We start from the raw sequence: 25,902 nt of genomic DNA, 5'->3' as shown, positions 1-25,902 counted from the left end.
AATACTGCTATTTTTGAAAAAAACCTTAAAGTAAAGTAATGGAATGCACATAAAATCTTTTATTTTTTTAATATTCTTTTCGTTTACTTTATTCTATATCAATGTTTAATATACTGATCAAGTAAAAGTAAACGGAAGATATATAATTTAATTTATTTTAGAAGGTTGTCTGTTTTATTAATTTTTTTAATAATTATTTTTGTTTTATATATTTTAGTTTGATTGAATATAAAAAAAAATTCTAAATTTTGTGATTTTAAGTGAAACATATATATAAAGGTATTAAAAGCCTTTTATACCAGACTAGTTTAAATTCAACCAGTCCCAGAGTCCCAGTAGAGCAGCTTTCATATTTCTATCCTGCAAGAGTTTTTCCAGCTCTAAAAAGGATGAACATAATTTGTAAGTAATGTATCTTCTTCATTTTTTTTATCCATATTAAAACCTTCTTCATATGTATATATATGAATGATCACAGAAATGACATATTTTTCTTTCTTATAATTTTCATTACTAATGGTTTTGTCTTTATTTTGGGAAATTTTATCATAGTGTAAGCAATTTTCATTGAGCAGGAAAAAAAATGATAAAAAGTATATATTATGTGTAGTTCAAGTTCTGTCATTTGTTTTTTTTTCTTGAAATGTGGGTAGCTGTATGGACAAAAACGAAACCAGAAAAGTTGGCGACATTTAGGGTGTATTTGGTAGGAAGGAAAATGTTTATCGAGAAAATATTTTGTAGAAAAATAAATGGTTTCGTATTTATTTTGTGTGTTTGGTATACAAACAAAAGATATTGTAGATATCGAAAGTTTATGCACTCTACAAGAAGAATTCATTTTGTGTTAGAGAGCTTGAAAACTACTTATCCTAAATTATGTTTATGGCGATTTAAAAGGTGACATGTTCCCTTAAAGAAACATCTCGAAAATTTCATAAACTCATTGGTAAACAAAACGAGATCAACAAAAAGTTCCATGTCTTCCTATTAGAGCAGTCAATATGGGCTAGGCCCGTTGGCCTAGCCCGATCCGATCTGTAATTTGATAGGGTTGGACTTTAATTTTTACAGTCTAGGCTTTTTAATCCGGCTCGGATAAGCCCGTGACCCATGGGGCTTGAGCAATATAGGTTAGGCTAGCCCGTGGCCCGACCCGTAAGTCAAGTACATGCAACTATTTAGATTGCTTATTAATATTTTTATTTGATTCGAAGGATATAATGTCAAAAGTTATTTAATTTCGCTATTAGGAGTATTCCTGCATTCCTGTTCCTGCATTCCTGCTTTACTCTGTTTTATATTCCTTATGGGTGCCGTATCTATGTTATGTCATCTGCTTCTGTGCTGTACTATGTGTTTGTGTGATATCTCGTGACTTGAGCCGGGGGTCTTTCGGAAACAGCCTTTCTACTTCATCAGAGGTAGAGGTATGGACTGCGTACATCTTACCCCCCCAGACCCCACTAAGTGGGAATACACTGGGTTTGTTGTTGTTGTTGTTGTTGTATTAGGAGTATTTTTTCTCTGTTGTTGCAGACTTGATTAACAAGTATTAACACCATGTAATATTGTCTGGTAATATTTATGTTTATTAACATTCTAAAATTAAATTATAAAATATTATTTTTTAAAAAGTGGGCTGGCCCGTGAGGCCCGCAGCCCACAGAGTAATGGTGCGGGCTTGGTGTTTTTTGGCCCATCATTTTGATGGATCAGCCCAGCTTGGCTCGTCAAACTCAAAGCCCGTATGGGCTAACCCGAATGATCTGCGCCGACCCATATTGACAACTCTACTTCCTATGTTTGATGTTTCAGAAATACACTAGTAACAACCCTCGAATTGCAAAAGCTAGAGAGAAGAATCAAGGAATGAACAAAATTGTACCCATATTCTTGATCAATAAAATTCTTGTTTCTTTGTAGTTTTGTTTGTGATTGAAGTTTATTTTCCATGGATTAAAATTTGTTTTAAACAGATATTATCCTAAAAATATTTATATTATCTAAGATAGACTATGAAGATGGGGTGGGGAGGGAAGGGGGTAGGGGGCTGTGGGTTAGAGGGTAGGTGTGGGGGCAGTGGTGCGGTAGGAGCCGGAGCCGGGGCCAAGGGGGTGGGGCCGGGTGGGACAATGGGGACTTTGGGTTGGTGGGTGGTTGTGAGGGTGGGGACATGACGATGTTGACTTGTTTTTCCTACTTTCATTATGGAAGTTATTTTCCAAATTTGAGTAGAAATCAGATAAAGAATTTCCAGATTGTTAGGCAGTGGCTGAAAGTTCTAGTTATGGCAGAACCAGTAGCTTTAGTTAAAATTCAGTATTCCTATTAAGAAATTTAAATAATACGTATATATTAATTATTTAGAATTTAGTAAGCTGTCTTTTCTTGAACCTAGATTCATAGACTCAAAATTTTGGATCCAACTCTGATTGTTAGTTATGAAAGCTGAGGACTTCATTAATTCCTTGTACAGCTACATTGATGCCAAAGTTGCATTGCTCTAGATTTCTGCTTCTTTTGGCATCACTGTTGGTGATATCAGGAACAAGTACGAGTTTATCCAATGATAGACGCGAGGTAATAAAGGCAAATCATGGTGTTGTTGCCACGGATGATGGTCGATGCTCAAGGATTGGACGAGATGTCCTGAGAGAAGGAGGCCACGCTGTGGATGCAGCGGTTGCTGCAGCCCTTTGCTTGGGAGTTGTCAGTCCGGCATCTAGTGGCATAGGCGGAGGTGCATTCATGCTAATAGGATCAGCAGATGGAAAAGCACAAGCCTTTGATATGAGAGAAACCGCTCCCAGGCAAGCTTCTAAGGTATTTGAAATCTTGCTGTGTTTTGATTGTTCAATTGAGCAAGCCTATAAGTTCATCATGTTCGAGACTTTTTAACTAAAAAAGCCAATGGTTTTCTAGTTTAGTTTTTGCGCCTTTAAATGACAACACTAGGAATGAACACAATTGTATTAGTAAGTTTCATAATTCAACTATCTTTGTAGGACTATGAAAAGACATGTTTTATTCTTCACCTAAATATAATACATGTATAAGCTACATATCACAGACATATAGACGTAGAAAGTAGCATTTGTAATCTTCTATAGATGAAGTTAGAAGAGCAATTCAGAGTGCACTAGTATAGAAATTGCAAAGGATCTTAGAGCTAGAGCTTAAATAATGAATTAAATTAAGTGATGACTTCTCATGTTATATATGCAAAATTTATACCAATATTTATCATGGAAATGTCCTTGACTCGAATGAGAGTGTAATAAGGATTATGCTTAGTATAAGTGCGGAATTTGTTTCTTAATCACCAGGATTCTGTTTGGATGTTTCCATTTAGTCATGTAGGTTATATGTTATAGTCCTAGTTATCAATATTGCTTCAACTTCTTATTTTTTCGAATAAATGTATGCACTTAAGGACCTGGATGACTTCTTGCTAGTCATGTCATATCTTTCTTGTCCAGAATATGTATGCAGGAAATGCTGCTCAAAAAGCTAGCGGAGTTCTTTCAATAGCAGTTCCAGGAGAAATTGCTGGCCTTTACAAAGCGTGGAAACAATATGGAAAGCTTCCATGGAGAAGGCTAGTGAGGCCAGCTGCACATCTAGCGCATAGTGGGTTCAAGATTTCACCATATCTTCACATGCAAATGGTCAGAAGTGAATCAGGTATAATGGCCGATAAGGGACTTAATGACTTGTTTACATCAAATGGCAGCCTTTTGCGGATAGGAGATATGTGTTACAACAAACAGCTAGGGAAAACACTAAGAGCAGTTTCCGCATATGGAATGAGACCATTTTACAACGGATCGATTGGGGTCAAATTGATCAAGGATATACGAAAATCCGGAGGCATATTGACAATGAAAGACTTGCAGCAGTATCAAGTTCGAGTAAGAGAACCTATCGTTGCAGACGTAATGGGATTTAAGATAATTGGTATGCCACCTCCTTCAGCAGGAGGCGCTGCAATGGTGCTAGTAAGTATATGCCGGGAGTTTTATTAAGTAAATAAAAGTGTGATCTCTCTTACAACTTAAACTTCTATATTAAATAAAAGTGTGATCTCTCTAACAGCTTAAACTTCTATAGTTTTTGTCCTCAGATACTGAACATTCTTGCACAATATGGATTTCCCATGGAAGGTCCGAGCTCTCTTCTGATTCATCGGCAAAGTGAAGCCCTGAAACATGCATTTGCAGTGAGGATGAACCTTGGTGATCCAGATTTCGTTAATGTTAAGAATGTCGTAAATGATATGCTGTCAACTGATTTTGCAAAACAGTTGAAGAAGACCATATATGACAACATGACTTTCAATCCCAATCATTATGGTGGCAAGTAAGCAGCTTCAACTATTTCATTTCCATTAACGTATTTCGATCACTCTACGTATCAGCATTTGTAACAATTTTGACAAACCTCTGATCTCAAATAGGTGGAATCTGATCAATGATCATGGTACCAGCCACATGTCCATTGTGGACAGTGAACGAAATGCTGTTTCGATGACGAGCACCATAAATGGTTACTTTGGAGCGAACTATCTCTCATCAAGTACAGGGATAGTTCTTAACAATGAAATGGATGACTTCTCCATACCTGCAAAACATTCCGGAAATGTTGCACCACCAGCACCTGCAAATTTTATCCATCCAGGCAAAAGGCCATTGTCATCAATGACACCTACTATTGTTTTCAAGGTAAGATTTCCAATTTTTGCAAGTGTAATGAGCATGACAAAATGGATCAGTGGACTTTACAAAATGATACTACCTTCAGTGCATATTATTCATTTTTGATGATTTTAACAGATTCCAAGAAGAACAAAAGTCCTTGGACACCTAATGGATCTTGAAATACTATTTCTTCATCTCCCTAACCAAATCCGCCTACACCAAAAGGCCTCTGCCTTTCCATCCTTGTGATAGACGGAGAGGAGGGCAGAGCTTTTGTTTTTTTCCCACTGTAAAAAGAGTTGAACAATGGTTTTCTTTTTGTGTTGCAAAAGATTTGAAGAATGAAAATTGATGTCAAGTGCCTGATCGAATTAATCAGGTCATGTAGGAACAAGGTTTTGCCCATTCCTAAAGCAACACATTTGATAACCTTATCATATAAGTATTCAGTCTAAACTACCTATTCGGAGACTGAGGGTAGATTTGAAGAAGAATAAATGACTTATTGTTTTTGCAAAACGTCAAATATTTTGAAACAAATGATTCAGTTTTCCAAAGCGACTAATATTTGAGAACCGAAGTATCATATTCTATGGTCTTGAACCTTATTTGCAATATAATAGGATGGACAACTGAGATCTGTTGTTGGTGCAAGTGGAGGAGCAATGATCATTGCTGGTGCTACTGAGGTTTTTCTGAATCATTTTGCAAGGGGAATGGATCCCTTCTCCTCCATAATGGCTCCAAGATACTACCATCAGGTACTTACGACTGATGTTTTTCTGAATCATTCTGTTACATATCATTTCGTAATGCATCATATCATATTGTATTGGATAAAACATTTCAGTGGATGGTAGCGCTTTCCATCTTCTCATAATGTCATGCACTAGCAATCTGAAGAATAAGCTTACAATATTAGAAAGAAAAGGTACTGTACGGGGTAGAGTTATTACAAAAATAGTTAGGATAGAAAATAAAATAGGATTATTAAAATATTAAGGGGAAGATGAGGGTCAGAAAAGGTAAATAGATTTGACTATGCAGTATAAAAGGATTAACAATCAAAACAAACATTATATTGAAGATGACAATACAATACAACGGATAAAAAGTAACAACCATCCAAACAAGCTTTTAAAAGCCAATTGTCATTATCATTTAAACATCAAAATAGTTTGCTAAATGGCGCATAAGGCAAGGGAAAATACATTGATTCAAGCCTTATTTATTTACTCAAAATGGAGTTATTACTTCCTAGCATTGAATCATATGCATTTGAATGGTATGCATATTAATGTAGTTTTACAACCTAGCCAATATGATCCTACAAGTGGGGGTTGGGGAGTGTGGAGTGTACATTGACCTTACCCCTACCTACAACATATTGTTCAATATTGCAGGATCATTACTCTTCTTTTTCTTCTAATTTTCTTATTTTCAAGCTTATTGAACCTTCATGATATTGTACTTTGCAGTTGATTCCGAATGTGCTACAGTACGAGAATTGGACAGTCGTGACGGGTGATCACATAGAGGCTCCAGCAAATATACGGGCTGCTCTTCAAAAGAAGGGACATGTCCTACAGAGAATTGCTGGAGGAACAATTTGCCAATTTGTTGTCCAACAGTTCAAGTCATCCAAGTCAGGGGAGCTTATAGCTGTAAGTGACCCGAGGAAGGGCGGATTTCCTGCTGGCTTCTAGGCGTGCAACGTCTAACAAGCAGTCGTCTTCGCTGCACAAGGTTCCTAACATAAGAAATCCATAGATGGTCAGTACCATCTGGTCATATGTGATTTTTATTTTATTGAATGTTTAAGAGCTCATAAAGACGTATACCACTAGAACTACCCTCCGTGTATCCAAGATCAAGAGCTTAGCTAGAAGAAAGGTTGGAGCTACAACTGCGAAGGGTGGTCAGTTGAACATTTTTTGCCAGAACATTATAATGTGTTATCGGCCAAATATTACTTTTATACATATATTCTAAATCTTGAACACGATTGAACATTAAAATGTAAGAAAAGACAACTAGTTATGGAGTTCTCAACCGAGTTGTTTAGGCTATGAAATTCCATCTCTAGTTGGGGCTTTCGAAAAAAATATGGTGGGAGTTCATATATTCTCAACAAGGTTAGAAGTCACAATTGCAAGTATTATTGTCAAAGAAAGCCTCCTTGCACTAAAATGTTAATGTTAAAAAAGACAGTACATTATTCCTAGGTTATGGTCCTGGCGGGGCTCGAACCCGCGACCTTCGGCTCATAAGACCAACGCTCTAACCAACTGAGCTACGGGACCATCACATTCTTGCAATGTATGATTACGTTACAAATTTGTAACTAAGTCACTAATCCCATTTTAATTCAAAGTCTGAAGAAGATGATCATCATATCCATTTTAAAAAGTTAGCTATATTATAATTGTCCATGTTAATTAATGTATTAATTAATATAAAATTTGTACTAAAATAAAAGACAACAACATATCCAGTATATTCCCACCAAGTAGGGTCTGGGGAGGGTAAGTGTAGGCAGTCCATACCACTACCTCAAATGTGAGATAGAGAGGCTGTTAAAATTTGTACTAAACTCCTTTTTATTTAACTATAGCCCACACACAATTCTTGTCATCCTAATTGGCTTTTTGAATCAACAAAAAACAAGTTCAAACACATTGTTAGACCTACTTGGCACCAATTTTATTTTGACACCTCAACTAGCCATTGTTTATTTTAAACTCCTAAATTACTATCACACTATGCCATTTTGACATCTTTTACTGACATGGTAAAGTGAGTGTGATACACACTTTGAGCGCGTGATGAGGCTTTTTGTTTTTTTTATGCAAACAATATTTTTTGGCTTCTTGTTCTTCACTCGCTCTCTGTCATGACCCGAATCATGGCCCTGGCCGTAACGGATATTCCAAACCAATGAGTCTGAGATGACCCCTTATCATTATATCATAAGTATAGTCATATCAAAAATTGCGAAAACAAGCCATAAGGAAAGAAGTTCAAACCTTTAAATAAAGTACTGTCAATACCTTAAGAACATAATCCAAACAATTACCCAACACCATCTACGAATGTAAGACCCCGTAAAAATTCTAGTCCATTTCAGTCTTATATTACATGCCACGAGGGTCCAATACTTAGAAAATTTAGCTAAGTGTTAAGACTTTGTCTCATTTTGACCTTGATATTTCTATGGTCTTATTTTCGATCTTCCCGTCCTTAAGCTAAGGTGGAGATGATAGAACAAGTAACCAAGTTAGGCTCCCAGATCCTAGTAGTAATGCAGTATGTATAGAAAAATAGTAGGAGAGGATGATGCCCAACCCGTTCTTATCTTAGTGCAAGGTTTCTCAGTCATCACAATGTCTACTCATGCTTTACATGTCAGCTCTATGATCATAGCTTATATTCGTCCACCTTATAGAAAATCATGTACTCTCTTAGTTCCTAGTATGAGGTGTTCCAGTCCACTCAGCAGTACGAATCATGTCCCTCAAATTCAGAAGCTCCAAAATTAGGTCATGCAGCTCATGACACATGTATTTATGCTTTACAGTATGTTTAGTTCTAGTACTCATGCTACACTCATAATGATCAGTGACATTCAGATTATGTCATGTATATCCTCAGTTTAGGTCTTTTCATGAAACCATGATATTGATATTCTATTCCTCGAGCCTCTTTTAAATGTCAAGTTCTGTATAGTGTTCATTTATGCTTCAGGTCCTTATGTTTTAGCCTTTCAATGACCTCTCCTTATGAAATAATGTAGTGATGAGCAATTGCTTAGATGGGAGAGAGAGTAAATGTTTTATGTTAAAAAAAGATTATTGCATGCTTATTTTACTCGAGTCTGTAGTTATGGAGATAGTCTTGAATGTCATGTTGATGTGTAAGTGGATAAATACATTATGCATTGGTGAATAGCTAGTAAGAAGCTGTATTTAGTTGTTGAAGGGGAAAACAAAATTATTTATGAGATGAGAAGTTGTGAAAATGCAGGTCATGTTAAATTCATGATTCAGACTAGTATTACACTGTTATGTGTGCATTTTGTAGATTCGAGTAGGCTTGTACATAGTAGGACAATTCAGTCTAACTTAGACTTCAATAGGTAGAGTTATCAGTACCCATGTGAATATTTTCAGTAGTCTCAAGTGAAGTACAGTATTAAGGTGGAAGGTATAGTTGAGAGAGTATTCGAGGAGTATGTTTAAGCTTGAAAGTTAGTAGTTCCAGTGCACAAGGCCTAGTAGCTCTATCTTAGCTGATATTTCATAGACCTGTGTTCCGTATTACAAAATTTTAACCTTGTTGTGATTTCTTATCCAGATGTCTTATTCAGACTATGCCCAAGATTCTTTGCTCCCTAACATCATTAGAACTTCTTAGAAAGAGCGTTGAAGAAATACTCCAGTTGAGTGTGGCCATTTCAAGAAGTAGTCTGTTCCCATCCATGTAAACTACGAATTCATCTCAGTTCATACATCGGGCATCAGTTTTAGAATCCAGATATTCGGTCATGGTTCAGCTCGTATGCATGCCATGCATCATCTTAGTTTTCCTAGTATTTTATCCAAGTCAGTATCATTCGGGGGATGAACTATCCTAAGGGGGAGATGTAATAACCCCAGGCTTTTCATGTACTAAATCCTTTATATTTTCTTCATGAAACCAGATCCAGCCGGAGGTAATGGTTACTCATAAGTTGACTCTCTCGTTCCTATCTCAGCCTTGTAACTATTCTCATGTCACTACATATGTTCAAGAAATCAGTTCAGTTCATGATATCTAGTTCATGAATCATATTTCAGACTCAGTTATGATCTCATGTTCCCATTTATGCATGTTCAGTAAATGATCTCATATTCTTCAGTATTCTCAACTTACGGTAACAATTTTCCTTAGAATCTTTCTTTTCTATACTCAGTTTCAGCTGCATATCATTCTCATGTCATTTATGCATTCATGAATCAGTTTGGCCGGTCACCATGTGTCAGACTCAGTCATGTAGTCACGTTTCAGTCATATGTATTCAACATGTAATCTCAGCACCTCAGTTTACTCAGTCTCATTCGAGGATGAATGTTCCCAAGGGGGAGATATTGTAAGACCCCATGAAAATCCTAGTCTATTTCAGTCTTGTATTACATGCCATGAGGGTTCAATACTTAGAAAATTTAGCTAAGTATTAAGACTTAGTCTTATTTTGACCTTGATATTTCTATGGTCTTATTTTCGATCTTCCCAACCTTAGATTGCTAATTTTTTTAAATAGATTCATGATCAGGGTTATCTATAGGTTATCTCGGGTGAGTTTTAGAATTTTTGGACATCGTTTGAGATATGTTTGGATGACCAAAATAGTGAGCCAATGCGATCAGGACGCGTCGCGTTGGACATCACATCGTCACCATCGATGTGACACATCAACAATCGCGTCGACACCATCTACGCGATGCGTCATCTACAGTGTCGTTGGGCATGTTTTGTGCAATTAATCCCAAGTCTAGAGGGGTAGTTGGGTTATTTTCCTCACGTTAAATCAGTCAAAAATATGAAATTAAGAATTGGAAAGGGAAAAACATGTTCATTCTTCACAAAACTCTCAAGAACAAAACCCTAGATTCATCAAATTCAAGTCCAAGTCTCAAGAATTCACCAACAATTATCATGAATTCAATAATCAAGGTATGTTAGATGTTCATCCTTGGGTCCCTTCCGTCCTTAGAATCCAAGAACCGCTTTAAATTCAAGTTATGAGTTTCACATGATTCATATTGAAATTTTGTCTATATATGTGTTGTTGATTGAGTCTCAAGTTAAGAAAATGAAAGTTTCATGTAAAGTAAACAAAAAGGGTATGTTGGTTGATGTAGATCTCATGTCAAACCCTTGAATTGTGAATTGATTGTTGAAGTTACGATACATTAACATGTTGTTTATTCCTATGTACAAGATTATGCCTCCCAAGTATTTGACAAAATGTCTAAGTGAATGAATTTTTGCATTGTGTTCTATTGTTATGGGTTTAAAGTTGTGGTATGGTCCTATTGTCAATGATGTTGAGTCCTGGGGATTGTGGTACCCGAAATTTAGCTGATTACTTAGTTTTGAGTAGTTTTAGAAAGGTCTAGTCGTATCATTATTAGTAATACTCAGTCAGTTAACATGGTCAGTGCGAGTTCAGTCCAACTTAGCCCAGTCAAGTGATCAGTATCATATTCAATTGTTAGATCAGTTAAGCTCAGTTTAACTCAGTAATTAGTGTCTTTCAGTTGGGAGTAGGATTTAACATCGAGCAAAGCCAGGGATGGGGGCTCACCTGCCAGTAGAGGGTGTGACCTTTAGTAGCAGTCCCTGAGTTACAGAACTACATAGCCAACGTAGGTTGAGATATCTTCCTACCAGATAAGGGTAGACATATCTCGTATGATTTTCCTGCCAGTGAGGGTTGATAAAATATCTTTTTTCCAGTTAGGGTGACTCACAACCAATATTAGTACCCGTGGTACGGTACTAACACCCTTTTAATTGGGGTTACAGGTTAGACCCTAATCAGTCCATATTGGGGCATGTCGGTTAGATGATAGCTCCCACAATCTCAATTTCAGTATTCATTATTCAGTATTCAGTATAGAACTTATTTCAGTTCTACACGATCATGACTTACAGTTATTAGTTATTCAGTTATCAGAAATTCAGTATTTCAATTTCAGTCTAAACTTCAATTATCAGTTATTCAGTTACTCGAACTCAGTACTTCAGTTTTGGTCTAATTCAGACAGACAATATACGCTTGGTCTTGCTTGTTCAGTATTTTCAGTTTCGCATGTACTCTTATACAGTTACCTTATGTTATTCAGCCAGTTATCATTACATGCACATGAACCCATACATATTAGCCTAACCTCATTTAGCATACCAGTACATTCAAAGTACTAATTGCATACTCATTTTCTTGCGCTATAATGTCTTATATCATAGGTCTAGATGCTCGGATTCCCGACCGTACTTAGAAATTTCAGTGCATCATCATCAGCAATAATGGTGAGTCTTCATCCTTCGAGGATGAGTTTCTTTATATTCAGTTATGTTAGTAGTTTAGTTATTTAGTCAGTTGGAGTTAGTTGGGGGACTTGTCCCATCAACTCCACAGCCAGTTAGTTTAGAAGCTTTCAGACTAGTACAGATAGTTGGTCAATTTTTTATTGTTATTATCAGTTGTTTTACCAGTATTGCCAGTATATTTTCAGATGTTTAAAATCACAATTTAGTATTGTTTTCAGATATCAAAACCTTATGGCATTTTTAGATTTTTTTTCATATGTTGTTTATTAGTTTTACTCAGTGCTCACAGAATGTACCAGCTCATAGGTTATCCTGTGGTCCCACGGGGCTGTAAGCACCGTGTGATGCCCAGGGTGTACTCTCAAAGCATTATGACGAAGCCTCTAAATTTAAGAATAACTCCTAAATTGGGACACGATCCCGACTATACCATAAAAATCATAGGATGCCAGAATAAAAATATAAGTGAAAAGTACAAATACCTTCTAGATGATGGAGGACTCACCACTTCTCACCAACTGTCTAAGAGAGAATACGAACACTCTAGTGCTGCATAAAATCAAGGGAAAATACCTCCGAACCTGTATCATGAAATGATATAGCGTTCGAGGACAGTCAGTACGACGAGTACTAGCATGCAACTCAAAAAAGGGAAATAAACTTTTTATAAAGCAAGTCATAACTTATTTTCATCATCCATGACAATAATAAATTAGTACGGGCCCGAGGACATGGAATATAAATACATGATTAAAAATTTAATCCTACACTGTGTAACTTTTCACTGATATCCAGTAACCCACGAGCTATATGGGTCCAATACTCCCCAACTAATGGGGCCTTAGTCCATGTTTGCTGCAAATACTGAGGTTAGACTAAAGTCACCAATAGTCTGAAGCCACTATGTTATCCTCATGTTAAGGAGACCATTCGTCGTCCAATTAAGGTACAATACCCTTATGTCGGTAAAACATAAGTTTTGGGCATTGGTCACGAGGACGTACGCCTTCTCGATGAAGCTACACAATTCCCATTTATTCCCAATTAAAATGTTTTCATAAACCTTTAATCATGGACAGAGGCAAATCTTAGATTTTAAGTTTTTGTGTTCCTTGGACAAAATAAAAGTCCAAAAAACAGTGATCGATGGGGTTATAACCCACAATCAGGAGGGCAACAATGCTTTAGCAGGAACCATCTTTGCCGCTAAAGAAATAGCACACTTCAATGTGGGTTCCCGACTTATAATTTTTATACATTCACTAGATTTCTTAATATAAGTACAAGATTCGGGCGAAAGTTATTGAGTTTCCGAAAACCTCCACGTAACCCCTTAAATTCGCCTCTGATAATGGAGTCTTTCATTAAGGTATTCTCATATTGGTATCGTCATACCAAGACTCGCAAGTCATCCATAACATGTCAAACCGTTTTCATATAATATTTTAGACTCCCAAATTTCGTCTTTAAATTCATAAACATAGCCCCCAAGGTATTTCAAAGCCATTTAACCTGTCATCACTTTTTGTACTATACATTATTCAAAAGACAAAGTAAACACCATAATTCCCATTAAAAAACAAATTTGAAATGTGTTGAGGGCCATATTTTCATGATGTATAATCTTTTTTTTTTTTTAACAAATTCCTCTAGGCAAGGTGCCTAGGTTCTTTTTATAAAATTTTTCAAATAAAAAATTATTACAAATGTAGCGAAAGCTTTAAACTGAAGTCAAAAACTAAGCTAATGACCAAAATAAGACTTACAGAATGCCTTAATCTGGTGTTACAATATGAGTGAATAAAAGAGGCTAAATTTGCAAAACTAATATTTGAGTGATGTATTGTCCATGAACTGAATTTCCATCTTGCCTTAGCTAACTTTGATGTTCCTTGGTAGTGTTGTTTTGAAGACTCACGGCATCGATTCTTGTTGTAAGCTCCTTGGCAGCGTTGTTTTGAAGCCTCACGACATTGACGTTTGTTGGTTTCTTCAGTCGCTGCTGCATCTCCTATGTTAGAATCACATCTTTTGTCATCATATTCTCCTATGTTAGAATCACATCTTTTGTCATCATATTTTGATCTTCAACGCAGTTCAAAATGCTAGCAAAACCACCTGGGCAGTGACAAGTATATTTGCTGAAATATGAACCAAGTAAAGACCAATTTAGTCGACAAAAATATATCCTAATTATGGAACTCTTGGTGTGCAAATGTGTTGACGTATCTTCTCTTATGTAATTTGAATAAGTTTTGAGCATCTCCACTTGCAAGATAAAAATTCTCATGTACCAATTTATCGATCTAGTTTGCATCAAATCATCACCTTTTGAAATAGATTCAATGGAACAATAAACTTTATCGAAATTGGAACACGAGCAGGCCATATCATTTCCTTCAAATGTAGGATCAATGGAGTAGTAACAAACATTGGACAAAAGTTTGTCCAACCTAAGAGTACGATCACTGGAAAGGAAAATGCATTTCCATTTCCATGTTATGCTACTTTCATTTTTTAATATTTTCTCAACAGAATGAGCAACAAGTGCTAATACCACACATTGAGAAAAAATTAACAAATAGAATGGCACAAAATATTGTAACCTGCCAAAAAGAAAACAATGTTAGAAATAAAAATTATCTCCATGCTCTCCTCTCAAAGGACTTGAACATGGTGATATATTATTTTATCCCTCATCCTCTTCTTGCAACAACATTTTCCAGCAAGGCATATCAAGACACGCCCCAAAATTGTACGTACTATCTTGGTAAATAGACCCCTGGCAGCAGCCTCCATTCCGCATAAACAAGTACAAATCAAACAACACGTTATCAATTGTCCTCATCTACATATTAGCATAATGCAAAATCCACTGGCAGAAGCCTCAATTCCGCAACCTGGCAACATGTTTAATTGAGCTAAGCGAGTACTAATTGAGCAACAAGTTATCAATTTTCTCGTTATGATGCAAAAATGATTTCCATCAATCTTGAGCTCCATTTTTGGGTTATAACAGTGAAACAACCCCATAAAACAGTCACCACTTCCCAGAAGAGTAAGATCACCAGAAAAAGGATGAATTTGCATTTCCAAGCTATGCTAATTCCATTTATTAATATTTTCTCAATGGAATGAACAGCAAATGCTAATACCACACATTAAGAAATAATTAAAAAATAAAATTTGCGTAGCATATTGTAACCTGCAAGGAAGAAAATGATGTTAGAAATAAAGTTCATCTCCATGCTCTCCTCCTTAACATGTCGATACATTACTTTCTCCATCCTTCTCCTCTTACCACACCATTTCTCTGCAAGGCATATCGAGCCACACTCCAAACTTCTACGCACTATCTCGGTAACTAAAACCCTGGTAGAAATGTCTATTCCGCTTGCAGCTTGTTAACTTGAGCTAAACGAGTATAAATCAACCACCGAGTTATCAATTTTCCTCGTCTAGATATTAACACGATGTACAACTGATTTCTATCTCGCGAACATCATTATGGGGTTAACACAGTAGCACAACCCCATAAAATAGTATCTCCACTCCATCATCCTTTTCTTGCAGCGCGTACTCATAAATATGGACATTGAAACTTGTCGCTATTAATTATCTTCCTTCCTTGCGAGTCCAGCTCGTTGAATAAGTGCACTATAATGTCGCCACGTTCTAGTGCACTATTTACCAAGTAGTCCACAAGCTGGTTGTCTTCCCTCATAATATGAGTTACTTGGATGTTTAGATTCTCCAGTAGCTCACCTATTTCTTCTAGTTCCGCAGTTACACTCCATGGCGGCTTCCAGGTACCCGTAATTATGTTTTTTAGGAACAGAGAATCAGTTTCTAATATCAAATTGAACACATTATGAGCTACGCAATATCGAGCGGCCTCCAAAATTGCAATAATCTCTAAAATGTGTTTGTGCCTTCCGCAATTTCCTTAGCTTCTGCATATATCAAATCACCAAGAGGATCTCTAATACAAAATGCATAGGAAATTCTACCTGGATTACCTCTGGAGACGCCATCCATATTGTATTTTAACCAATTATTCGGAGGTAGATTCCAACGCACCTGAGTAACCTTCAACGCTGGCATAAATTTTTCCAAGACTCGGATTATGTCTGGCCATCTATGTGGAACCTGCTTGATTGATGGTTTTCTACCTTGACAAGCATCTGAAGGGTGTGATAAACCTGGTAGATAATTCTATTGACAGTCACCTTCTCTCCGTGCTTGTTGCTATTTCTTTTCTTCCACAGCTCCCAAATGATTATGGTCGAAACTGCGCAAAAGATTGGTTGGAGTCTTGGAAGAACAGGAGCATCTCACCATTTAAGAATAACCTGTTGAAGTTGTAGTCCTCCAATGGAAATACCTGCATATAAATTAAAATATTCCCAGGTTATTTTAGCGATAGGTTCTTTCAGGAACACATGGCCAAATGTCTCCTCTTGCGGCCTGGTGCCGCAACTATACCTTGACGCCAAGCTAAATCCAATATTCTTCACGCCATCGTCCAATGGAATTTTAAACTTCCACGATCTCCACATCATGAATGCGATTTTATAAGGCATCTCCTTTATCCACATGTACTTGTATATATTAGATTTTACACCCCTCAATCTAATATAATCCCAAGCAGATTTTACAGAGAATTCTCCGATAGTCTCGAGCATCCAGTATGGTGTATCCAGTTCCTGCAACTATGATGGAACTTGGATATTTTCTATTATGTATTCAGCTAAATCAGCAGGCAAAATATTCCTCAACAATTGTTCGTTCCACCTGTTATCACTAACGACAATAGCCACATTAAGAATCGACTCATCATAATAAAAATCAGATGAAGTGACGTGATATAATGCTCCAAGCCCCATCCAATTATCAAACCAAAATTGAGAAGATCCCATCCTAGGCTTCCAATAAATCTGATGCTCAATCAAATCCCTAGCTTCCAACATTTTCCTCCAAACGTGTGACCCTTCCTTCCATAATACAATTACCGGATTAATCTTCTTAGAATATTTGTTACTCATGAAAGCGCTCCACAAGGATGGTTTCATCCTAAATTTACACCACAATTTGGCAAATAAAGCCTTTGACACATCGAACATGGACCTGAACCCCAAGCCGCCTTTATTCTGTGGCCAACACAGCTCCAACCATTTTGCCCAATGACTGCTTCTATCGCCCACCGAGTTGCTCCAAAAGAATTGAGCAAAAATCTTATGTAATTTTTCAATTACATAATCAGGAGGGTCGACGACCGATAACAAATGAATCAGCATGCTTTGTCACACATGAGAAATAAGAACTGCTCTTCTCCCGTGAGAAAGTAATTTCCCTTTCGAGAATAGCAATCTACCCAGCACTTTTTGAATAAGGACCGAGTAAAATGATATGTTTTGCTTGCTATAAAAAATTGGACATCCTAAGTATGTCAAAGGAAATTCCTATCTACTAATCCCGGTAACAAGCTGCACCCTTTCCATCACTACAGGATCCGCCAAGTGATGCATATATACTAGACTTTTCTCCTTGTTGACTTTCTGCCCAAAGGCCTTCTCATACTCTGTGAGCACCTCTATAATCAACTGTAAGGAAATAGGGCAGGAAGAAGACAAAATGATGGTGTCGTCTGCATAAGCTAGGTGATTAATTTTTGGACTCCATTTAGGAAGACAAAAGCCGCAAAAATACAAATCACTATGCGGAGAATTCAGACCCCTAGACATTACCTCCGCAGCTAAATAAATAATGTGGGAGACAGCGGATCCCCCTATATTACTCCCCTCCCCTGAAAGATTTAAAGAAACCATACGGATGCCTATTTACCAAAATAGAGTACCAATTGTTACTCACTATATCACAAATCATGCCGATAAACCTCTCGCTGAACCCCATCTTCCTTAGAGCTTTCGTTAAGAAAAACCACGATAATCTGTCATAGGCTTTCTGCATATCAAGCTTTATGACTACATTAGGCCCTGCCTTTGTCCTCAATTTGATGTTGGTGACTATCTCTTGGGCAAGTAAGATGTTCTCTACAATGCTTCTGCCCTTCACAAAGACGGCATGATTGGAAGATATCAACTTGGGTAAAACGCCAACTAATTTATCATGAATTACTCTTGAAAAGATTTTGTTGATGAAGTTGCTTAGGCTTATTGGCCTCATGTCAGAGAATGTGATCACCTCCTTCTTCTTTGGTAGCAATGCAAGATTCGTGTGAGTAATAAATCTAGGCAGCTGCCGACCTCCAAAAAATTCCGCAACTATTGCGCACACATCGTCTCTTACTATTTCCCAGAAACATTGGAAGAATTTTCCAGTATAACCATCAGGACCTCCAGCGCTATCACCATTCAAGCCAAAAACTACATTCTTGACTTCTTTATTCGTTGGCCAGGCAACCAGATCTTCATTTTGCTCTATGTTGATCATGCCAGGGACATGTTTTAGAATATCAAAGTCTGATGGAACGCTTTCTTCTATGAATTTTTTTTGGAAAAAAATCACAGCAGCAGCGGCTACTTCCTCAGTTGATTCTAGCCACTGACCATCTTGTTGGATTCTCTTTATCTGCATCCTTCTTCTTCTGCCATTCACTTGTGCATGAAAGAATCTAGAATTCCTGTCGCCCTCTTGAAACCAACTCATATTTTATTTTTGCTTCCAAAATTCATCTTCAATATGCATCACTCTAGTCAATTCTACTTGGGCCTTTAACAAACTCTGTCTATTCTGCTGTGAAGGATCGAGTTCGAATTGAACTTCCAGAACCTTGATCACATCCTCCATATTAGCAATTTTCTGAAAGATGTCTCCGTAGGTTGCTTTGCTCCAACTTGATAGAATTTTCTTCATATTCTTCAACTTCAGATTAAACTGAACAAAAGGATTACCCACAAATTCAGAATTCCAGTTTTGACGCACCACATCCAGAAAGCTCCCGTGAGTTGTCCAAAAATTTAGAAATTTGAATGATTTATTAATTTGTGGACTGTTAACCTTGCACTCAAGCAATAACGGAGAGTGATCCGAGCCAAATCTAATCAGGTGAGTCACATCACATCCCGAAAATATCTGTTGGAATTCAAAATTACCCAAGCACCTATCCAATCTCTTAAAAATACAAGCTTCGTTTGTCCGACCATTCCACCATGTAAAAAATGTTTCCCTTGAAGCCCAAATTAGATAAATTACATATTTGAATGCAGTACCTAAAATCTTCTACTTCACCGATGGATACTGGGAGCCCTCCATATTTTTCCTCCTCATCAACAATGACATTAAAATCACCTGCGACTAGCCAAGGATCACTCATACCAGATCCCAACAAATGCAGTGAATCCCACAAAGCAACCGCTCCACCGAATCACACTTTGCGTAAATAAGTGTAATTATTATCTGCTTGCCGAGTTCATTATTGAATAACTTCAATGAAAGTTGCTACTCCATATCCATGAGCACTGTCACCTTGCAATTCTCATCCACAAAAGTCCATATTTTCCCATTAATATTTGACAAAGCAGTAGGTATCCCCAACCTCCTCCTGTACTTCTCAATTTTATGGGCATGTTGAAAGGGTTCTAACAAACCAATGAGATAAAACTGGTACTTTTTATGCCTTTTAAAAGCTTTATTAGTGTGTACTGATCTAATATTCCAAATAAGAGCGTTATTCATAGCTACATATTGGATTTAGATGTACTTCTCCTCGTTTGCATACCTGAAGTTGGTACGTTGCTGTCTCTTTGCTTTTTCCTTTGTTTACCACCAGATTTTCCTTTCTCTATTTGCCTCGGAGATAAATCCCCTTCCCTAGCAATATTTTGGAAATTTTGAGCGGTGGATTCCTCATCTCAATCAATGCCTGTAAATTCGTTATCTTCATTCCCTGGCCTAGCACTCTGAAATAACTGGAAGAGTAACGTTAGGTGAAACAAGCTATCCCTGAGATTTCTTGGAATTGCTTTGTCAATTCTGTTTTGCCCGACTTTTCCTGGTTATTGTTACTGCTATTTTTCCCCTTCCCCTTCTTATTTGAATTTTTAGCATCACGCTTCACAAACCGAGGGTCCTCACAATCTGGAGCATCTGGTAGCACTTCAACAACATTATTAAAATCAGTCGTCTTTGCTTCCTTCTCATTCTCATGACCAGCTGCATTCGTAGTAACAATTATATCATCTTGCTGCACTATCGGATTCGCACCTGCATCTTCCTTGGAAATTATTTCAGGTTCTTTCACTGTCGCCCCTGAAACTAACGCTGCTGCTTATAGCATTTTGTGGCTGGTATCAACACCTTTAACCTGACTATTTATTTGATTCTGATCATCGCCATGTTCATCAACATTACGATCATGTACTTCACCTTCTTCTATTTCCTTGTCTCCTTCCTTTGTGGTCGTCTCATATGTTTGAGACGGGATTTCTTGGCAAGACTGGTTAGTAGTAACCAATTGACCCCCATTTTCTTTGGCAAAGGTAGAAGTTAGCCACTCTTTAGTGCTCTTCTCCTTAGAAGGAGAACCAGTTGTATTTCTTGGCTTAAGCACAGAGGCATTTGCATTTAAATTCTTATCCACATTACTTGCGTTAGTAGTATGAACTGCTTCAGCTGTAACAATTTTGTGTGGCACCTCATCTAGTTGATTATTCTCTCCATTGCCATTCCCCAAAGCAGCATATTTGTTTAAAGTTTGAAGGGGCGCACCTGGTCCCTTACCAACTTCCAGTTCCTTTCTTGTAACTACACTATTTCCACTTTTTAAATTTTGATTTATGCTATTATCAACCAAAGTGGGTTGAGTTTGGCCTTTACTCCATTGCCAGGTCTTTTGAATATTCCCAACAACCTTGTCGCTCGATAAAATTCTAATTGGAGCATTAGAATTTTTCCCGTTCATAACAGGTTATCCTTAACCTCGATTTGGATTTGCACCAGTAATTGCTTGATTTTTTTCTGTCACCTGATCAATGTGTCCAGCAGCAGCATGTTGATCAGTTTGCTTGACACTATCACCATCTTCTTGTTCCTTCTCAATCGAAATATGTCCAGGGTGAAGAACTCTACACCCCCCTCTTCGTCATGTCCCTGCAAACAACAATGTTTGCAATACTTTGGCATAAAATCATATTTAATTTTTATCCACTTGGACCTTATTTCTCCAGTAGAAGGATTAACACATTAGATTTGGACTCTCTTTGGGTAATATGCCAGCAAATCAACTTCCACCTTTACACGTGCACAACTTTGCCGCATTTTATTTTTTGTAGCTAAATCAACTTGGAGTGGCTTAACTACAGTAGAAGATAAAGAAAAAAGTGCCTCCTTCACAAAATAATGAGGTGGTAAAGTAGGAAGAGAAATCCATGCCATCGCAATTGACATCTCTTCCACCGGGTTAAACCAAGGGTCCCACTTTAGCGGCTTCATCTGATGATACATATGCTTATCCTTGATGTAGTATGCTGGTTTAGATAGCAGTTGAATATAATCTTCAAGTTGCGTACATCTGATTAGCACATGATGATTGCAAAGAAAACCAATACTGCAGTCTCCTTTTATTTCACATTGGCTTGGAATCAACTTCCGTAAATCATGAATATCTGGCCAGCTATAAATTTTTTTTCCAACAATTGCATATTGGAGATTTTCATGAATTATCATGTGCTGCAGTTCATCCAAACTCCACTGCACTGTGGGTTCTCCATGATGGAAAATAATAGGTTTTATAGGGATTGCGGGAATGGATTGTTTTGGTAGATTTTGTATGGTGGGTTGTAGAATATGTGAGTAATTTAGGGCGGGGGTGGGCTGGACATCCTTAGAAGGAGGCTGCCCAGTGGCCTGAGCCGCCATGAAAGGGCTGCCAAGGAGAAGCGCAGGGAGAAGAAAAAATCGCCAGAGAAGAGAGGGGGTTTGGGGTTCAGGGTTTTTTTTTTCTTTTTTAGCAAATTGGATGCATATAATCTTAAAAGTTGTGACTCCATGTTAAAAATTTCACCATTTTTATATAATATATTTACAGCTTAAAATCCATTAATAATGCCTAGAAAAACCCATAAAATAAGAAAAGAAATCAATATAAGGCTTTTCACAACAATCTTCTCAACCCTAGTTTCAAATTACCAATTAAAACATACACAAAAATAGTTGAAATCCATACTTTCTGATAATAATATAAGTAGAGAGTGTTCAACATGCCTTTTAGATAAGCAAAGCTTGAATCTGAATCTTGAACCTTAGGCGTTCTTGCTAATTAGAATGTTTTAGGGGAGGAGGAAGAGTTTCTATTTATATTGTTTTTGAAAAGATCATAACTAATTGTTCAAAAGAGGTTTTAAGCATATAAGGGTCGGACCTCATAAGAAAAATGAACAAAATGCCTCTAAGATTATCAATTTTTTTTTTTTTAGAAACGGTTCCCATGGCTTGGTCCATGGGCCGTGAGTTAGGTCCATGACTCATGGATCCAACCCGTGGAAATCAGATAAGTTTTATGGCCCTTAGAATACAACTCATGGATTGACACAACTCACGGATTGAACTCACAAGACATAGGTTAGACTTATGGGTCGTGGTTCAAAGGCATGAAAATCAGACCAATTTTTCATATTTTAGGACCGACTCATGACTTGAACTCACGGATCATGAGTTGAATCCATGAGTTGTGGGTCACTGACAACTTTGACAGGGCTTAAGTAAAATGGAAATAACTTTTTTACTTTAACATCGGATTAAGGAGAAACTAGATGTGTTGAAGCGAGCTCAAATATCCATAATTTGGTGGGTCTTGATCTAAAAAATACATCATAATTTAGGAGTTATGGTCGTTTGAAGTTGACTACAGCTAGATACTTCACGTGAAATCAATTGGTAAGGGAGGTTTTGACTTGTCTATGAGTATGGAGTTGCTTGAGGCCTTAATAGATATAAATCACTTTTAATACTACAAAAATATAAAGTTTGATTTTTTTTACATGTACTTGTAATTTATACCACATTGGATGCATGGAGGTTCTAAATTATTTTTGGGTCTTACATTATCCCCCTTGGGATCATTCGTCCCTGAATGAGGACTTTATACGATGCAATGAAGAACATAAAAGGACTGAAAACATGAAATCAAATAGATTGAGGATAAGCGTAGGATTCGTACCTCAAGAAACCTTGTCTGAAGATGGAAATAAGAAGGGATATCTAGCTTTCATGTCATCCCCTGACTCCTAAGTAGCTTTCTTCGCTCTTTGATTTCTCCACAACACCTTTACTGAAACTATCTTCTCGGTACACAACTTTCAAACTTGTCTATCCAGGATTTCGTAGGAACTTATTCAAAAGATAGGGAGTACTTCACACCAATATTCTTTACGGGCACTACCAAGGAAGGATCACCTACACATTTCTTGAGCATGGGCACATGAAACCTAGGATGACTCGATGCCAAGCTCACCTGTAAGTCCAATCCATAAGCAATATTTCTCCAATCCATAAGCAATATTTCAAACTCTTTTTAAAATCTGATATGGACCAATATAGTAAGTACTGAGCTTCCCCCTTTTCCCAAACCTCATAACTCCCTTCATAGGAGAGATTTTTAGGAACATCCAATCGCCAACCTCGAATTCTTACTCTTTTCGTCTCATATTCGCATAAGACTTTTGGCGGATTTTAGCGGTCTTAAGTCTCTCTTGTATAATCATGACTTTCTCCATCGCTTGATGCACAAGATTAGGCCCGAACTCTAGTCTCACCCACCTCATACTATCCAATAAGAGACCTACACCTTCTACTATAAAGGGCCTAACAAGGAGCTATTTGTATGCTGGAGTGATAAATATTATTATAGATAAACTCAATAAGTGGCAAGTGATCCACCCAACTACCTTTAAAGTCAATCACATAGGCTCTTAGCATATCTTCTAAATTTAAAATAGTACGCTTCGCTTTCCTATTACTTTGAGGGTGGAAAGCAGCGCTAAGGTTCACCTGAGTCCCCAACCCTTTCTAAAAAGACTGCCAAAACAAAGAAGAAAATTACGTACCTCAATAGGATATGATAGACACTGAGGTCCCATGCAACCGAACTAACTCCTAAATATACATAATCCTCTCTTGAGTAATTAGTTCTCACAAGCAAAAAATGGATGAAATTGGTCATTCTACCAAGAATGACCCAAATGGAATCATATTGGTTTTGGGACATTGAAAGACTGGTGACAAAATCCATGTTCATTATTTCCCACTTCCACATGGATAAGAATACCTCTTGGGAGGTTCCACCCAATCTCAAGCGTTCAACCTTAACTTGCTGACATTTCAAACACTTGGCAACAAAATTAGCAACATCTCTCTTTATGTTATTCTACTAATACATCTCCTTCAAATTCTGATGCATTTTTGTTGAATCGGGATGAATTGTATATTTGGACACATGAGCTTTGGTCAAAATCCTCTCTCGCAGCTCGTCTATATCATGAACACAAAATCTCCCTTGATACCTTAGAACACCATATCCCCCAATTTTGAAAGCCATAAACTTTTGCTGGCCCATGTCTATCTTGATTTGTATAAGTATGGGATTATGAACCTATTTCTTCTTAAATTCGGCCCCAAGGGATGACTTATCCACTCCATGGAAAATCACTTCTCTTATCCTTGGAGTCCAAAAGTCGGACTCCCAAATTATCCAATTGGTGAATGTCCTTCACAAAGCCTCTCTTTTTTTCCTCAACATGAGATTGACTCCCCATGGACAACCTGCTAAGAGAATCAGCAGCGAGGTTAACTTTACTTGGGTGGTAGTGCAAACTCATGTTGTAATATTTTAGAAATTCAAGTCACCTCCTCTTCTGGAGGTTCAATTCTTTTTGAGTGAATATATATTGCTGACTATTGTGATCCAAGTAGATTTCTACACGCACTCCGTACAAATAGTGATGCTAAATTTTCAATACAAATACCACTGCCGCTAACTCAAGATCATAAGTCGGGTAATTTCTATTGTGAACCTTAAGTTGCCTAGAAGCATAAGCTACACCTTTTCATGTTGCATCAGTACACAACAATGTCCTACTCAAGATGCATCACAATGCACAATAAACAGCTGAGTACCTTCGGGAAGTGTCAAGAAAGGGGCAGTAGTCAAGCGATCCTTTAATCTTATAAAACCTTTCTCATAAGAGTCAGACCATAGAAACTTTACCTTCTTCTGAATCAATCTTGTAAGTGGAATATCTATAGACGAAAAACTTTCCATAAATCTTCTATACTAGCCTACCAAACCCAAGAAGCTCCTAATATTGGTTGGAGTCATGGGTCTAGGACATTTCTTTACCGCCTCAATCTTTTGGGAAACTACTTTAACCCCCTCAGTAGAAACAACATTTCCAAGGAAAGTCACAACACTCAACTGGAACTCATGCTTAGAAAATTTTGCATGCAACTCTTGATCCTTAAGGGTCTATTGTACAATTCAGAGGTGATTGACATGATTTTCTTACTTTTGGAGTACACCAAAATATTATCGATAAGGACTATGTAGAACAAATCTAGAAACTTTCTAAACATCCTATTCATAAGGTCCATGAAAGCAGCAGGAGCATTAGTCAATCCAAATGACAAAACCAAGAATTCATAATGGCCATATGGGTCTGAAAGATAGTCTTGAGAATATCACCTTTCCTAATCTTTAACTGATGGTAACCCGAACGAAGATCTATTTTAGAGAAATATTTAGCTTCTTTAAGCTAGTCAAAGAGATCATCAATTCTAGAAGTACTTATTTTTCACGATGACTTTATTTAGTTGGCGGTAGTCTATGCACATACGAAGGTACCCTTTTTTTTGCACAAAAAACACAGGAGCACCTCAAGGAGAAACATTAGGACAGATAAAACCCTTATCAAGGAGGTATTTTAACTATTCCTTTAAATTTTTCAGCTCTAAAGAAGCCTTTCTATATGATAGAATGGATATGGGATATGTATCCAGAAAAAGGTCAATCCCAAAGTCTATCTCCCTATTATGAGGAATTTTAGGAATTTCATCGAGAAAGACTTTAGGAAACTCATTAACCACAGGAATAGAT

The 25,902-nt window shown here is 37.2% G+C and overlaps 1 protein-coding gene, 1 long non-coding RNA gene and 1 other non-coding gene across 4 annotated transcripts; 1 reads left to right on the top strand and 2 right to left on the bottom strand.

Moving 5' to 3' along the window:
• The first annotated feature begins 252 nt into the window (after positions 1–252).
• LOC107871033 (glutathione hydrolase 1) lies at positions 253–6,682 on the top strand. Of its 2 annotated transcripts, none has more exons than XM_016717822.2 (7): positions 253–402; positions 2,480–2,826; positions 3,483–4,001; positions 4,127–4,362; positions 4,460–4,724; positions 5,324–5,461; positions 6,179–6,682. In XM_016717822.2, the coding sequence occupies exons 1-7, from the start codon at positions 390–392 to the stop codon at positions 6,404–6,406; spliced, it is 1,746 nt and encodes a 581-aa protein (XP_016573308.1). In that variant the 5' UTR covers positions 253–389; the 3' UTR covers positions 6,407–6,682. The 2 variants fall into 2 exon arrangements, with proteins under 2 accessions (XP_016573308.1, XP_016573309.1); XM_016717823.2 differs by lacking the exon at positions 253–402 and adding an exon at positions 765–900.
• Positions 6,683–6,929: 247 nt separating this feature from the next.
• Positions 6,930–7,003, bottom strand: TRNAI-UAU. Its single transcript has one exon. It is a non-coding gene; the product is annotated as a tRNA-Ile (tRNA).
• A 7,853-nt stretch (positions 7,004–14,856) lies between these two features.
• LOC124898959 lies at positions 14,857–25,363 on the bottom strand. The gene is made up of 2 exons (XR_007056105.1): positions 16,278–25,363; positions 14,857–16,176 (listed from the first exon to the last, which is right to left on the bottom strand). It is a non-coding gene; the product is annotated as an uncharacterized LOC124898959 (long non-coding RNA).
• Positions 25,364–25,902: the final 539 nt, after the last annotated feature.

Source organism: Capsicum annuum, chromosome 5, assembly GCF_002878395.1.
Source record: "Capsicum annuum cultivar UCD-10X-F1 chromosome 5, UCD10Xv1.1, whole genome shotgun sequence".
Taxonomy (NCBI): domain Eukaryota; kingdom Viridiplantae; phylum Streptophyta; class Magnoliopsida; order Solanales; family Solanaceae; genus Capsicum; species Capsicum annuum.
The sequence above is the reverse complement of the archived record's forward strand: the minus strand, read 5'-3'. Positions and strand labels throughout refer to the sequence as shown.

Excerpts from the sequence above, each read along its gene's own strand:
- LOC107871033 (XM_016717822.2), top strand. Across the intron at positions 2,827-3,482 it reads CTCCCAGGCAAGCTTCTAAG|AATATGTATGCAGGAAATGC; the intron begins GTATTTGAAATC and ends TTTCTTGTCCAG. Across the intron at positions 5,462-6,178 it reads CTCCAAGATACTACCATCAG|TTGATTCCGAATGTGCTACA; the intron begins GTACTTACGACT and ends TGTACTTTGCAG.